The 16,856-nt window shown below is 44.9% G+C and overlaps 1 protein-coding gene across 5 annotated transcripts in view; it reads right to left on the bottom strand.

Moving 5' to 3' along the window:
* LOC147626623 (uncharacterized protein C16C9.01c-like) overlaps window positions 1-16,856 on the bottom strand; it is a 129,943-nt gene that overhangs the window by 67,387 nt on the left and 45,700 nt on the right. For 4 of the 5 annotated variants that reach the window (XM_086816682.1, XM_086816681.1, XM_086816678.1 and 1 more), the window contains exons 3-4: window positions 12,039-12,162; window positions 11,920-11,949 (exon numbers count right to left, since the gene is read on the bottom strand). In XM_086816682.1, coding sequence (XP_086672808.1) covers window positions 11,920-11,949; window positions 12,039-12,162 — 154 coding nt within the window. Of the gene's footprint in view, window positions 1-11,919; window positions 11,972-12,038; window positions 12,163-16,856 lie in introns of all 5 variants that reach the window. The other variant, XM_086816679.1, reaches the window with a different exon arrangement.

The raw sequence follows: 16,856 nt of genomic DNA, 5'->3' as shown, positions 1-16,856 counted from the left end.
ACCAACATGTGCAATACACTTACCACCTGTTCACACGCAACAAAACTCGTCAGAAGACAGAGCAAGCTTCACGACTCACTGGCAGGCGTCCCCGCTCAGTAAGTGACACGTCAAGCAGGCAAATACAAAAATACAAGTCATGCGAAAACAGTTTAAAACATGCAAAACATGAGTGCATGTGCAAATAGTATCATGGACATATCTCCCGTTCATGGAACAAGTACAAAATATCTGTCGAGCACAAAAATGGCACGACATAAAACATAAATCCTGGTCTTCCTATGGAGTGACAGTCCCATAGGTAAAACACAGTTCCAGGCACGAGCCTCCCTATGGAGTGACAGTCCCATAGGTAAGACACGGCATAAATACTGGCTCTTCCATGGCGTGACAATCCCATGGATAGAACACAGTCCAGGTCATACACGGGTGGCACCAGTCTGGCTCCCGTCCATGTCAAGCAAAAATACTGACCTCTTCACATGAGACACTGGCCTGGCCTCAAGTGAACGAGACACAAAACTGGAGATGGACCAAATGGTCGGCCAATTGGTGACAGCGACAGTAATGGCATGAACTTGAGGCCTTCGAGAAAGCGCATCAGCCACTAAATTCTTCTCTCCAGGAGTGTGTAGAATCTAAATTGAAAGTACTAAAGACTTTGATGATCTGTCTTAACGGTAAATTCAGCTCCCAACAAAGAATGCTTCTACATCGTGAGAGCATGAATTACTGCTAGAAGCTCTTTCTCATAAACCTGTAAGTGAAGTTCCGCATGTTGCAATCGACGGCTTTCGTATGCAACAGCGTGTCCTTGGTTTAATACGGCACCAATACAATCTCCAAAAGCATCACATTCAACAGAGAATGGTTTGTGCAAATGTGGCACAATCAAAACTGGTCCAGACATGAGGGCTTGTTTTAAACCATGAAAAGCCTTCTTTTGTACATCACTCCACTGAAAAACTGCCTTTTTCTTGGTCAGATCATGTAATGGCGAAGCAATTTCAACAAAGTGCTAAATGAAGCATCGGTAATACAAGCGTAACCCTAGAAAACTTCGAATTTCATGCACTGTACGCAACTCTGGCCAATCCTTGATTGCTTGTAATTTGACCACGTCCATGCGTATGCCTTCCTTTGATACAATGTGACCAAGATAGTGAATTTCCAATAAGAAAAAATCACTCTTCTTACCATTTGTGACTACGAAGCTCTTCGAACACAATAGCCAAGTGCTCGCAGTGTTGTTCCTCATCTTTGGAAAACATAATGATATCATCAAAGAGGGGTTCCAATAAACTATCTATGCTTTCTGAAAATCCTGTCCATCATCCGATTGAACGTGGCCAATGCGTTGGTAAGTCCAAACGGCACTATCAAGAACTCATAAAGCCCAAACTGTGTTCGGAAAGCAGTTTTATGTACATCCTTTGGTGCCACTCGTATTTGAGATTAATTTGGCTAAAACAAGTAGAACCTTCTAACTTGTCAAGAATGTCATCAACGCGCGGAATAGAAAATCTGTTCTTTATCGTAACCTTGTTAAAGGTACGATAATCAACACACATAATGTATGTTCCATCTTTCTTTTGCACCAATAACACAGGTGAACAATAAGGAGATGAGCTAGGTTGTATCAACCCTTTCTCGAGCAAGTCATTTACCTATGCCATAATCTCTTCTTGTTGGCTAGCACTTACCCTGTATGGAGGTCAGTTAGGCGATGTGCTACCAAGTATCACATCAATACGGTGGTCTTTGGGACGCTCAGGTGGTAATTCACCAGGTAGCGCATTGCGAAAACAATCACGATAGCGATGTAGGAACTCTGCTCGCTCTCGAGTTAGTTGATCAACATGCACTCTTTCATGCTCAGCACTCTCTCTTACGAAAACCACGTAAGAACAAGCAGCTTTCTTTATTACCTTATTGACCTGTACATGACTAACAATAGGTATGGTAATTTCTGGAGTACCAACATCTATAACAATCTCTCTACCTCTATGCATAAATGAGATCTTCTTTTCTTTGTATGATTTCTTTGGCTCCATACGAGCATGCCAAGGCATTCCCAGCAAAACATCACAACCAGTGAGAGGAGCAACCATAAAGCTCTCATGGTTAAGATAGCCCTGTATATGAATGCGAAGCTTGCCAATAATTGCCATTACATTCACTCCTTTACCCTCAAAAGCTGCATTTGCATTCATTTGAGTGTCATAATCTGATATATCCAATCCTATGGTGGCAGCCATTTGCACATAAATGAAATTGTCCGTGGATGTATCATCAAAAAGAAATAGTGCGGGTTGATCTTTTAGCTGTCCCCATGCTTTACATATGAGTCTTTCACTTGAAGTATGTCACGTGTTTCCCAGTAAACGGGCACAGCATTTACATGAGGCTTTTCGGTGCCACCATCTGCATCATTCAGGTTTCGCGGGCACCCATAATACAAGTGATCTGTACTTCCACATCCAAAACATTTTCCCTCACGTACATACTCAATCCTTTGTTGTTTTGACAACCCATGATCATTGTGTTTGCCCCATTGCTTCTTGAATGGACGTTCCTTTGTACCCTAGGTATCTTTTTGATCAGCTGTCCGCCCTTTTTTTGGTCATAACCAGCCCTCTTCTTGGCCTTGAAAGAATCTGAAATTGGCTTAGACTTATCATGTTTTATGTGCAATGTCTCTACCACGATAGCCGAATGCGCTAGCTGCTGAAGGATTTGGTTTGGGTACACTTCAAGGCTCTCTTGAATGATCAGATGCAGCCCAGACTCAAACTTTCTTCTCTTCTCTTCATCAGAGAGTGTCATGAAAGGGGTTAACTTTCAGCAGTACCTACCAATATTTGGCGATGTAAGTTGCACCGACTCCCCTTCTTCCTATTTCAGCAATCCCATTCTTTGCACACATTTTTAGCAAAGTTTGGTGATCATAAAACTGAGTTTTGAATTCAGCCCATGTGCGGGCAGTACTATGGTCCAAGAGTTTGGCCATCCACCAATCACTAGCTGTATCTCTTAGATGCATACCCACATGTCTCGGTTTAGACTTCTCTGAGAAGTCTTCATTGCAAAAAGCTATCTCAAGCTGCCAAATAACAGCAAGAACTTTGGTAACTTCCAATTTCCCAAAGAAGTTCTCAAATTTGATGTCCTTATCCCCTAACTTAAACTCTTTGGCTTTCTTCTTTGAATGAGATCTACCATGTCCATCACTTTTAGCCATAGGAGACTCATGTCGAGCTCTCTTTCCACTATCCCGAGCAACAATCATAGATCGGGTGGAATCAGCATGATGAGAACGCTCTCAGCATGGAGCAGTATGATGAGGATGAGATATGACCTCTTCTGAATCATCAGAATCTACATGTGCTTCCCAGCGAGAAACCTTTCTTCCACTGTAGTCCTCGGATACATCCCTTTGTCCTCTTAGATAAGACTTGGCCAATTCACGAGGGTCTTTATATCCCATCTCTGTTGCCATGGCCTCAAAGGCTGCACCATCTCGAGAAATTTTCCTTTTTGTACTCAAGACTTTTTGCACATCTGGATCCTTTCTCAAAGATCTCCACTGCATAGTCTCATCATGGTATAGTCTAACTTGACACCTCAAGGCCTCCAACTCAGACCTTACATCAACAAAATATATATGTGCAATACCAGCAGTCTCTCCTGCATTTGCCCTCTCTTGCTCAGGAGGAGTATAAGCAATTCCAATAGATCCCTCAGCAGGTGCCCTCTCCTGCCCAAGAGACTCATCTTGACATGTTATCCCTCCTATATGCTTAGCCATGAAAAATTATGTATGCCCAAAAATCGTCCTTTCTCAAGCAGAGAAAGAAGCCTTTGCTATGATACGAATGTCACAAGCAGGCACGTGTAATATAAAAAACTAGTGGCCCAAATCACAACATACATTCAACATCCATCACAACATGAGCACGAATCAACACATCTGTCACATACATCATGTACATATACATCCTAAAACCACATAAGATAATCTTGCACATGACGTGGCACTAGGGGCTGAAGTTGGGTCAGCCCCCCCTGAGGTATCTTTATTACCAACAGAGTATTCTCTTGTACAAGATGCGGGTGCCCAGGAGTTCCACTCCTCAGCCAGCACCAGATTTATCCAAACCTGTGGAAAACAAAACAATTCAAGCTCTCGGTCACCAACCAAAGCAAGGTAGTCACCAACTACCCAATAGAGAAAACAAATCCTCGGTCACCAACCAAGGCCAAAGCAGTCACCAACTGCTATCCAAATATAGCCAACCCTCAGTCACCAACCAACGCCAAAGCAATCACCAACTGTTGTCCAATGAAACCAAACCCTTGGTTACAAACCTGGGCTTAACAGTCACCAACTAATCCTTAGATTCATGGCTGTCCACACAATTGTGCAATTCAGCATCTCCAAACAGGCCCAAAACAGCACTTAGCCCAATCGTTTTGCATCCCATGAAGCTATGTTGAAGCTTGGCACAACCTGTATCTGTTCCATCTCAAGGAAACCCACGAAGTATGGCTGAGATTTGTTGTGATTCAGTACAGCCAGCCAAAAGAGAATCAATACAAAAAGTCAACCAGCCCTATGAAGTTTATGTGCGACATGTCTAGTCCCTATAGCCTATGTACAACCCAGCCAGCACTAAAGAGAAGAGGAGAAGTAGTCGGCCAGCTCTCTTGCAAGTACATCAACAGTCGACCAGCCACCTGTACTCTGTTCCAGCACTAAAGAGAAGAAGAGAAGTAGTCAGCCAGCTTTATATCTCCCTTCTTTGCTGTCCACAGCCCATGTGCTCTCTAGCGAAGCGGTCGACCAGCTCTCTTGGCTGCCCTTAGCTTGCTCCACACCCCAAGCACCTAGAAAAGCAACTCATGGATGTCTTTTAGCAATTCGTGGCTTTTGGTCCAATGTCCGGGTGCCCAAACCTCATAATTGGTCCCGATTCATTAAAATAGCCAGCCCAATGTGAACACTCTTATAAAATATAAGTTTGTCCACAACCAAATGTGAACCTGCAACCACAAACTTTAGTAAACAAAGACATAATAATTAAATAAGGTTGAGTGTGCACACTTACCACTTGCCACCACCTTAGTTCCAAACAGGTGTGCACACACACGTCCACGGGGTGTCCAAGCATCCCCGATGCGCATGGACATTCACAGGCAAAATACTATGCAATGTCCAGGCCAACAAAACAAGTCACACACGCAAGCGCACTTCACAGGGAAATGCTTGCGCGCGATAATTTGGATTAAATCTCCCAACTTGCCGTCTTGTACACAAAAACTGTCGCGACCATGGGCACCACCCATGTTGGATCCAAATGTTGTACTCACTAGAGCCATTGCCCTTGCATGAGCCCAGGTAACTCACCAAGATCACCAACCCTTCCATGAGTTAACATACTCACTGAACAGAGTCACCAACTCTTTCATGAGTTTATGCAAACACTAGAGTCAACAACCCTTGCATGAATGCATAACTACAGTAGTCAAAGCCACCAACTCTTGTTACTGACTTAGAGTCACCAACTCTAATCACTCATTAAAGTTCGCAACTTTTACATGAATGAATCCATCATGCTCCAAGAAATCCTTCCGCATGGCACAAATCTCTGGAGGATTGTGACAAAAGCAGTAAAAAAGCAAACGAAGATTATCCCACCTTCCTCCATAGTAGAACTACGGGTAGTCTCTTGGGGAAAAGATACTACATTTGAAAGAAAAATCAAAGGAAGCAAACGAAGATGTTCCCACCTTCCTCCATGGTGGAACTACGGGTAGTCTCTTGGGGAGAAGATACTACATTTGAAAGAAAAATCAAAGGAAGCAAACAAAGATTATCCCACCTTCCTCCATAGTAGAACTACGGGTAGTCTCTTGGGGAAAAGATACTACATTTGAAAGAAAAATCAAAGGAAGCAAACGAAGATGTTCCCACCTTCCTCCATAGTAGAACTACGGGCAGTCTCTTGGGGAAAGATACTACATTTGAAAGAAAAATCAAAGGAAGCAAACGAAGATTACCCCACCTTCCTCCATAGTAGAACTACAGGCAGTCTCTTGGGGAAAAGATACTACATTTGACTCGGCTAGGAGGCCCTCGCTACAGTAAGCCCGCCATATATGCCATGCAGCAATGCTGTTGATGATCTTCCATCTCTGACAAGTGCCTAGAACCACGGCTCTGAACTGCATCTATCCTGCAATAGGACAGTCAGGGAGCCTGCCCTCTCACTGCCTCCTCGTAGAAGAGGGTGGGGCTGGCCTCAAAACACCCACGCTATTCACCCCCAAGTGATAGCGTGCGGAGCACAACACACTGTCGTGTAGAGTCAGAGACAACTCCAAACCTGTTGCACTTTGGGACTCCCAACACCAGTACTGACAGCAAGACTGTGGTGGTCTACCTGCCAGATGAAGAGTGATCTTCCATGGGGCAATAGCTGTCCCACAGATGCTCCAAGGAAGCATGAGGAAATGCCCTGGGAGGCCGCTTCCAGGGTTCCATCTATCACATGGATCTGGACTCTGCACCCCATCCTCACTATGTTATGAAAGAATGGGGTGGTCGGCCTCTCTGGAGGGCCGAACGGGTGTTGCCACTCCCACTCACCAGGGTCCCACTAGACACGCGTAATGGACACGCGTCAAAGGTCACACGTCCCACTGCAGGGCCGAACGAAGGGGTCTTGCCACTACTGAAATCCTTGATGGGGGATAGGGTCAGACCTCCCTGGGGACAAACTGAAAATATGCCATTTGAACCGAGGAGTGCTAGAGAGATATATCATAACGAGTGAAGGCTCCAAGCCACTACGAGAGGGGAGGATCTTGGAGGGGGTGTCTACCAGTCAGGAGGATGGCTGAGTCGATCGTGAGGGCATTCTGATCTCTGCCCCAGATCCTGTACAGGCATATGTCCAGCGTCTCTAGGGGGAGTGTCTTGAAGCTGCCCCAAATAGCAAAATTTAAGCAAGGAAAAGGCTCCTTGGGGGTTGAAACTTGGAAGGAAGGTTGAGAAGACAAGAATGAATAAAATAGGGCCTTGTAATGGAGGAGGGTTGAGCTAAGAGTGTCACTATGAGATTGCAAACAAGCTGAATATGGCAGATTGGAATCTCAATGGCACTTTTTGGTCAGATCCCTGAGAGTTGGTGAAACCTTTATAGCAAGAGAGATCATTTTCTGCAAAGAAGCACATATAAATCCTGAGAGGAGGCCGCCAATTTTAACACGGTATAGCTGAGCTGAAATTATCACCCCTTTTAGAGATTGTCTCTATTATTGTAGGCCACTCTATGGGCTATCCATAGGTGTCGCTCCTTGGTATGTGCCTTGTAGGCCTAGATATTATCAGTTAGGACCTATGGTACAGTTAGTACTAGTTCCGATGGGGACACCTAGTACATGTATGACACCCAGTTAGGGGTTCATCATATTAGGTGTATCTTTTGTAGTTTTTATTACTTCAGCAATACATCTACAGCTGCACGCTTTGCTTCTTGCCTTTCTCTCCTGTTGCTTCTGTTGTCCACTCCACCCAACAGTTTTGCTTCTTGCCTTTCTCTCCTGTTGCTTCTGTTGTCCACTCCACCCAACAGTGGTATCAGAGCAGGTTTTGCCCTTCAGTCCTCGCCAGTTTCAGCCTTCCCGAGCCTCCCCCTTGCTCATTGGCGCTGATTTCTTGCTGGTCGACTTGTCTCTACTGCTCGAATCCACACGTGTGAGCTTCTACAGCTGTTCAGAGGAATTCCATCGCTGATAACTTGCTTATTGCTGCTTCCAGCGTTGAGGCGACTGCTTCTAGGCCCTGCTACAGCATTTTCGAGGTCTTCTACAGCACCCGTGGCCATCTGTCGCCACTCTTTGTACTGCAGATCCAGGCGCCCAGCTCCTACGACCTCAGCCAGACTCAGATCCAGGCGCCCAGCTCCCGTGACCTCTCAAAAGTCATCTGCAGGAGGCGTCCTGCTGTCGCAAGCGTTTCCAGCCATTTCGAAGCAGATTTGTGTCATTTCGTGGCACTTTCAGCTTGCCTCCAGTCAGATCCAACCACGTGGCACCTCAAACGGCTGCAAGGACACCTCAAAATCAGTCGCTTCTTGATTTCTTAGCAGGGCGACCAGTTTGAGGACACATTTCCGGAAAGTTTTACTGCTGCTTTGGAGCATTTGGAAGTTGGTAAATCAAAGGGCTTTTGATGAGGGCATTTGCTGTCCTTCACTTCCTCTTGCTGTTAGAAGCTCCCTCGAGCATTTTCAACAGTTCAGGAAGCTCTTTTATTGAGGTATTTCATTTCTGCAAATTTTTTCCTTTTATTTGTAGCTTCTTTGGCATTGGATAAGGCCCTGTGCTGCCTTGGGAAGGTCCCGTGCTGCGTTGGGATTTTTTATTGCAGGTCTATACTTTGTGACAGTTGCACATTTGCAATCATTTTGTGGACAACAAGTATCATATTTGCAGTTGAAAGCCTTGAGGCTCATTTGGTCACTTTATTTGCAGTTGAGAGCTTGAGGCTCCTAATCTTGCCTTTGTCACATTTGGATTTGTGCATTTGTCTGCATAATGGCCAGTGGCAAGGATGATCTTTTTGGGGCTTTCCGTGCTGACGACAAGCTTGATGGGGTGAATTATCCTATGTGGTCATTTATGATGAAGCATGTCTTGGTGGCCAAGAATTTGTGGAATATTGTGAATGGCAATGAGCCTAGGCCTGTCAGGCAAGCTACATCTTCCACTAGTGATGTCACATCCAGTGGTTCTTCCCGTGCTGCTTTTGTACCTCCTACTCAGGAGATGATTCAGTGGGATGGCCGTGATGCTAAGGCACAGGCATTGATTGCTCTTTCTGTTAAGAAGAGTATTGTACCTCATATCAGATCATGTGTTACTGCTAGAGAGTCTTGGGATAAGCTTGCCTCTTTGTATCACGTACGCAACGAGGCCCGTGTTGCCTATCTCCGCAAGCAGTTAAAGGATCAACATATGAATGAGGGTGATAGCATGGATGCCTATTTGACAGCTATCAAAGATTTGAAAGAGCAATTGGCCAACATTGATGAGGATATTCCTGATTCTCAGCTTGTATCCGGCACATTGGATGGATTGCCTGACTCTTACCAAGGTTTTGCTACTACCTTGAGGTTGGTTGCCATGGGCAATGCCAACTACTATTCCTTTGATCAGTTGGTTGCACTTTTATTGCAAGAGGAGCAGAGTCGCTCTAACAGAAATGCCAGTATGCGTTCTGATCAAGCATTCGCAGCCAATGATAGGAATAAGGGAAAATTTCAAAAATCTGCCCCTAAAAATACAGCAAATCAGTCTTCTTCTTCATCATCCCAGGGTGATCGAAAGAAGAAGAAGAGGTGTAATTACTGCAGGGTTGCAGGTCATGATATAGCTAAATGCAAGAAAAGGATTGCTTCTGAAAAGAAGAAGAAAGAAAAGGGACTTGCGGTCCACACTGCCTCCGGCAATGATGCCACTCCTAATGAGCATGCTCATTTTGCCACGAAACAGTCTTGGAGTTGCATAGTCCAATGCCATTATGATCCTTCTATACATGATGCAGGTGATGCTTGCATGTCACTTTCAGCTTCCACGTGGTTCTTTGATAGTGGTGCTTCTAAGCACATCACTTCCTGCAGGACATTGTTCACTTCCCTTGCTGATGTCCCAAAGGGGGGTTCTGTGACGTGTGCCAACAATGCATCCTATATGGTTAAGGGTGTTGGGCAGGTTGCAGTCACTTCACTTGCAGGCAATGTTGTCACTCTGGAGAATGTTTTATATGTGCCAGGCATACGCAAAAATCTTATTTCCATTTCAGCTTTTGCTACTTGTGGACATAAGATTGTTTTTGATGGGCATAGGTGTGCGGTCTATGACTTGAGTCATGCCAATGCTGTTGTTTTGACTGGTACTCTTCAGGGGGGCTTGTATCGCCTAGAACCATATGATAGATGCAATGACAGTTCAGCCCATGATGCCCATGCTGTGGATGCAGATGTACTCCCTGACACATATTTATGGCATGAGAGGTTTGGTCACCTCAATCTTAATGCCTTGGTACGGTTGCCACAAATGGTTGAAGATATGCCACAGATGCGCATGCCTACTAAGAAACATATCTGTGAAGCTTGCCTACTTGGCAAGATGCACCGCTTGGCAGAGTTGGGGCATCTCGCAAGTTATTTCTTGTTCACAGTGATATGTGTGGTCCCATGAAGACCGCATCTATTGGTGGCTTCTACTACTCTGTCACCTTCATTGATGACTTTACCAGGTACACTTGGATATTTGCATTGAAGTGTTCACATGCTTCAAGCACTTCATTGCCTTGGCTGAAAATGATGCAGGCTTGAAGATTGCCAATATGAAATCTGATAGAGGGGGGGAATACCTGTCTAAAGAATTCAATGATTACTTTATATATCCGTAAAAGGGGGGCATATTTGCTGATTTTGATCCTCTATGTGGATGACATGATTCTCACTGGGCCACATCCCAAGAAAATTGCAGATTTTAAACGGGAATTACAGCAATCATTTGCTCTTACTGATCTTGGCCAGTTGCAGTATTATTTGGGCATACAATTTGCTCGGATTGAGGGGGGAATTATTATGTCACAATCCAAGTACATTGGACAGCTCTTACAGAGATTTCAGTTTGAGGACTACAAACCCGTCTCCACCCCATTAGAGACTGGTTTTTGTTTCTCTGCTGAAGATACCAGTGGACCTTGTGATGCTACCTCTTATCAGCAGGCAGTTGGTTGTTTACTTTACTTGTGTCATACTCGGCCAGACTTGCAATACGTGGTCTCCCAGTTGAGCAGGTTTATGCACAGTCCCACTCATCACCATTGGCATGCAGTGAAACGTGTCTTTAGATATATCAAAGGCACACAACACTTGGGCCTTTTTTACAAGGCTGATTCTTCACTTATCATGCATGGGTTCACTGATAGTGATTGGGCTGGTTGCTATGATACACCCCGATCCCATAGTGGCAATTGTTTCATGCTTGGCTCTTCATGCATCTCTTGGTTCAGCAAGAAGCAAGCGACAGTTGCCACATCTAGTTGTGAGGCTGAGTACAGGGCAGCTTTCCCAGCTACAGTAGAGTGTGTTTGGCTACGGAAACTACTTGCAGATCTTCTAGTTGGTCAGACTACTCCTACAGTCATTCATACTGACAGTCAGAGTGCTTTGGCTATTGCACGAAATCCTGTGTTTCATGCTCGCACGAAACACATTGAGGTTCATTACCACTATGTCAGAGAGCGATGGTCAGATGGTGACATTCAGTTGTCTTACATTCCCACTGAAGACAACTTGGTAGATCTCTTCACGAACGCTCTCCCGCGACCAAAGTTTGAGGCTTTTCGACAAGCTTTACGCTTGGTACCATTTGTTACGTGATCTGCTACTCTGTACAGTCATAGGTTGCTATATCCATATTGGACGAATTTGTGCAACCATAACCTTTAGTCTTCAGGTATCTTGAGACATTTCCAGGATACTTCAGCCCATACCGTCGAGGGGGGTTTGTAGGCCACTCGATGGGCTATCTATAGGTGTCGCTCATTCCTTGGTATGTGCCTTGTAGGCCTAGATATTATCAGTTAGGACCTATGGTACAGTTAGTACTAGTTCCGATGGGGACACCTAGTACATGTATGACACCCAGTTAGGGGTTCATCATATTAGGTATATCTTTTGTAGTTTTTATTACTTCAGCAATACATCTACAGCTCCACGCTTTGCTTCTTGCCTTTCTCTCCTGTTGCTTCTGTTGTCCACTCCACCCAACAATTATGCAAGCTGTACAGTACGTGTGACTAAAGATCAAGAGTGTTCAAAAGGAAAGATAACACACCTGAGTCCTTCGACCATCTGCCTCCAAGATCTGAAACAAAAGAGGATCCCAACTGCAACCCAATTAGTGTAAAAGCTTCAGCAAGCTGGGTGATGGACAATGTTCAACAATAACCACACCTGCCAAGCCCGTAATGTAGAAGACATTGAGGATAAAAGACCTGCGGTGTCAATCTGCATATCCTCCAGCCACTTTCTACATGAGTGTGGGAATTCTGAACCCACACTTGCCGCAAGCCCAACCCTAGGCATGTTAGAATTATAGGAATGAGGTAAGACCAATGAAACAGTGATCAAATCCAAACTTGTTTTAATTAAAATGAATAATCTTGAAAACAATTCTTTTGGCAAAGTTTGATGCATCCCATCACATGAATGTCAGTATACTCTGCTAGTCTAGATTAAGCAGACATCAAAAAGCCCTCATGCAAGTCCTGTAAAGGGAGAAGATGGCCCATTGATGAACAGTGAGGTACACAAGTGCACTCTAAGTTGGTGTGCTAAGAACCTGGAAGTACTACTCTGAGTAGCCAGCACTCATAGGACACGAGGAGCCAAGCTCATAGGAGATAGATCATTCTAGCTCAAACATGCAAATCAGCTTGCAACTCAGCTCGTGCGAGGGGAAGCAGCTGATGCCACTTAGAAGGTGTAGCCACTACGGGTGCCCACACTAAGCAATTGTCAATGAAGGCTTTGGGGTAAACCTATGGAGTTTATTCACACTCCATGCAGTGGGTCTCCAAGTAACGAGACCAAACAATTTTTGTGTCCGTATGGCCAACCAACGGGAGGTGACCCCAATAGGCCTAGTGGAATGCGTCACTGTAGTAACCCAAGGAATCCCATCCTTGCTCAACTTTGTGGTGATCCGTCTCCTTGAAGTCAGGGGGGCTTACTCATTACTCAATGGTCGACCGTGGCTTAGAAGTACAGGAGTACTACATGATTGGGGTTCTAACTGTTTGTGGATTCCCCAGGAGCACGGCCCACAGGAGCGGTGCCACGGTAGCCCCCACTTCGTCTCCCACCCATCAGCTGACCACGTCTTGGCCCATGTCTGGAGAAGGCCTTGTTCCCTATGGTAATGAGTTGAAACTACTTGATTGGCTCCAAGCTGCGGAAGGCCTGGTGGACATCACGGAGGTACCAAGCAACTCCACCAACTCTCAATCAGAGCACTATGAGACAATAGGTCTAGTTAAACCTCTCATGGGGCACCACAAAGGGTGCAAGGTTGTCAAACCCCTCTCGCATAAGGTCGACAAGCACCCAACCACACGCACGACCGATCTCCCAATGCCCCCGCACCAAGAATCTACAAAAAGTTCCCTTGGAAGAACCTACCATCCCCTTGAGGGAGTGTCCTCAATCTTCCCACTCTCCTCTCCAAGGGAACCCATGTCCCTTCCTCTCCTTTATTTGCCTCTGAGGTTGTGGAAACTTCAATCTTACATACTCACCTCCCCCCTCCTCCTTTCATACTCGCCCCCCTCTTAGCCTTTTTCATGCTCGCTCCCACGCCACAATTCATGCTCGGCCCCCTCCAATCTCATACTCGGCTCCCCATGGCATTCCTCATACTCGCCTCCCCCATGGCATTCCTCATACTCGCCTCCCCCATGCCCTTTCAGCTCACCTCCCCATGCCACTTCATACTCACCTCCCCCCCTTCATGCTCGCCTCCCAATACGTTCTCTCATACTTGTCGTCAAAATATTCTTCCATGGCTTCCACCCATTTCTCCATAGCCTCGCCCAGGTTCTCCCCTTCTCCTTTGAAGGGTCCTGGCTGAGTCCTATGAAGAGCCTTGCAAACATTAGGGTCAAGCTCGTCATCTTCAGAGAGAGGGTCTGGCTGACGGCCATGGTTTCCTCGTCTCATGATTCTACCAAAAATTTATATATTATTTAATTTTTATTTTGATATCATCCACGAGATCCTAAGACTTAAGAGGTTCGGAAAACAATTTCTTAAACAAGATAATGATCTTATTGGAGATCTATGACATATGTCCGATAACAGATTTTTCTTTCTTAGATCGTCCATAAACAATCACTTATACAACAGGGAATTTTAGATTGCAATTCAGCTTCGAATGCTGAAATTTTATCCATATCATTCCTAGTTAGCAACATGTCATCCACATAAAGAATGAGCATAATCAAAGTGCCATGATCCTCCTTAGCATAGAGGGTGCTCTCCGTTGGACTATTGCAAAATCCCTGAGTGGTCAAATAAGTATGTATCTTCTCATACCAAGCTCGAGGAGCTTGTTTGAGACCATTAAGTGCTTTTCGAAGCTTGCATACTTTGTTTTCATGACCATGCATCACAAAACCAATGGGCTGATTTACATACACTTCTTTTTGCAAATCCCCATTGAGAAAAGCTGATTTTATATCCAACTGATGCACTTTCCATCCATGATGGGCAGCCAATGCAACAAACTTCTAACTGTGGCCATACGAGAAGTAGGTGCGAAAGTCTCATCATAATCAATGCCTTTTTGCTGGACATATCCTTTGGCCACTAGCCTGGCCTTGTGCCTATCACATGGTACCATCAGACTTCCTTTTTAACTTGTAAACCCACTTTGTGCCAATGGGCTTCTTGCCAGCAGGCAAGTCTACCAAATCCCAAGTGCTGTTTTTATGGATAGAATCCATCTCATTTTGCATGGCTTGCATCCAATGCTCATCCTCATGAGCCTCTTCTAATGAATCTGGCTCATCTCCATCACAAAGTGTACTCATGCAAGCAACATCTGCGTCTCTTGCATTACGTGAACCACCCCGTGTCCTACTACCAAGTGGAGCTAAAAGTTTGCTCTCCTATAAAGTACAAAGCAGCCAACGAGGCACAACTCTAGCCTCCACCGTTGCTGTCTGCTCTCTCGCTCCACTGCTTCCTCCACATTTTGAGGTGTAATGAGCTCATTCATGGACTGATTTTGAGCACCCAAATGCCGTCCATTGGGCAAAGTTGATGGCTGATCTGTTGAGCCATCAATTCCCAACGGGAGAAGTCCTTCAAAGATGTTATGTGAACCCGAAGGTGGCTGTCCCAAAAATTCAGCCAATGCCTGGTCTGAATTTTCAGCAAATACATCTCTGCTTTCCAAAATCCTTTGTGTGGAAGGATTAAAGAGACGGTAGCCTTTACTACCACTACTATAACCCACAAATATGCACTTAGCTGCTTTGTCATCAAGCTTACCTCTCAATTGTTGAGGTACATGTGCATATGCTATAGATCAAAAAACTCTAAAGTGATCAACTTTAGGTTTCCTTTCATGCCAGGCCTCGTATGGCGTGATGGTTTTCAATGCTTTGGTATGGCATCTATTCAACACATGTAGCACACATTATTTCCTCCATCCAGAATTTGTGCGGCAAGCCCTTATGCATCTAGCCATTCCCATCAAAGACATGTTCTTTCTCTCAGCAACACCATTTTGCTGAGGAGAATATGACATCGTGCATTGATGCTTTATGCCTTTTTCTGCCATAAATGCTTTGAAAGCAATGGACATGTGTTCCCCCCCTCGATCTGTACGGAGGGTTTACACTTTGCAACCTGTTTGATTTTCAGCTTGTGCCACAAAATGCTGAAAACATGCAAATACATCAAATTTGGCCTTCAAGGGATACACCCATGCAAATCTCGAGTAGTCATCAATAAAGGTTACAAAGAATAGATGCTTTCCAAAAGATGGTGTCCGCATAGGACCACACACATCACTGTGCACAAGCTGTAATTTCCGGACAGCCCTTGTTGTTCCATCTTTTGGGAATGCATTTCTGTGCATCTTAGTACTTACCCACCAATATGCACCCTTCACATATATGTTTTGGTGGCAGCTCTACATGAGGCATATCATGTACCATATTATGCCTTTGCAATAGCATCAAACTGCCATAATTCACATGCCCAACCTGGCATGCCACAATTCTACCTCGTGCATGGCAGGTGTAAGAGTGGTAACCACATGAGCATCATGCTCTCTCCTATCAAACCTGTCAAGCTGATATAACCCATGGTACAATGTGCCAGAAGTGACCAATGCATAGCCACCTTCACGGTCTTTCACTATGCATCTATCGTCCTCAAAGTTGACTGCATATCCTCTTTTAGCAAAAGAGGAGACAGACAGCAAGTTCTTAATCCCTGGCACATATACAATACATCTAGAGGACATAAGTCTGCACCATCTGTTGTTGTGAGGATCACCTCACCAACACCCCTGGATAAGAAGAATTGTTTGCACATGTTACCCGCTTGCCTTCTGGGGTAGCTATATGCTTCGTAAACAAATCCCTCCGCGAGGTGGTGTGTTTAGAAGCACCACTGTCAAAATACCATGTGTCGTGTGTTTCATTGACATTGAGAGACACATGCTCCAAAGATGCATCATAACTGCAAGTGATGAAAGTCCACTCATCCTGCACAAGATTTGCTGATGCATCATCTTTCCCTGTAGGTGATGAAGAAGAATCTACAGCCATGCCGCTTTCCTTTTCCTTCTCCTTTGTAAGCCTCTTTTTGCACTCACTCAAGTAATGACCTGGCTTCTTGCAGTAGTGACATTTGCCCTTTTTCTTGGGCTTGCCTACATCATTTTTAGCCTTTTGTGAAGGCTATCCCGAATCAGCCTTTGGCTGAAAACTGTGTTTAGCTTTTTCCTTGCCCTTGTCTTGCCCAGAAAAAGCCCCATCACGACACATGCTGGAAGATTTATTCTTCCGATTCAGCTCCTCCTATAGCAACAAACCAACCAACTCTTCAAACAAGATTGGTTCAGGGGTACCCCGCATAGATAGAGTGAGCGATGTATGGAAATTCAAGTAGGTTTCTAGCAAAGATGATAGTGTCCTGGAAACAACTCCTTTTCGGAAATGACCTCATCAATGTTGAGCAGCTACTCGCGAAGATCCT

The sequence above is a fragment of the Cibotium barometz genome, chromosome 22 (genome assembly GCF_041138505.1).
Source record: "Cibotium barometz isolate CiBa-2024 chromosome 22, ASM4113850v1, whole genome shotgun sequence".
Classification (NCBI taxonomy): Eukaryota; Viridiplantae; Streptophyta; class Polypodiopsida; order Cyatheales; family Cibotiaceae; genus Cibotium; species Cibotium barometz.
The sequence above is the reverse complement of the archived record's forward strand: the minus strand, read 5'-3'. Positions and strand labels throughout refer to the sequence as shown.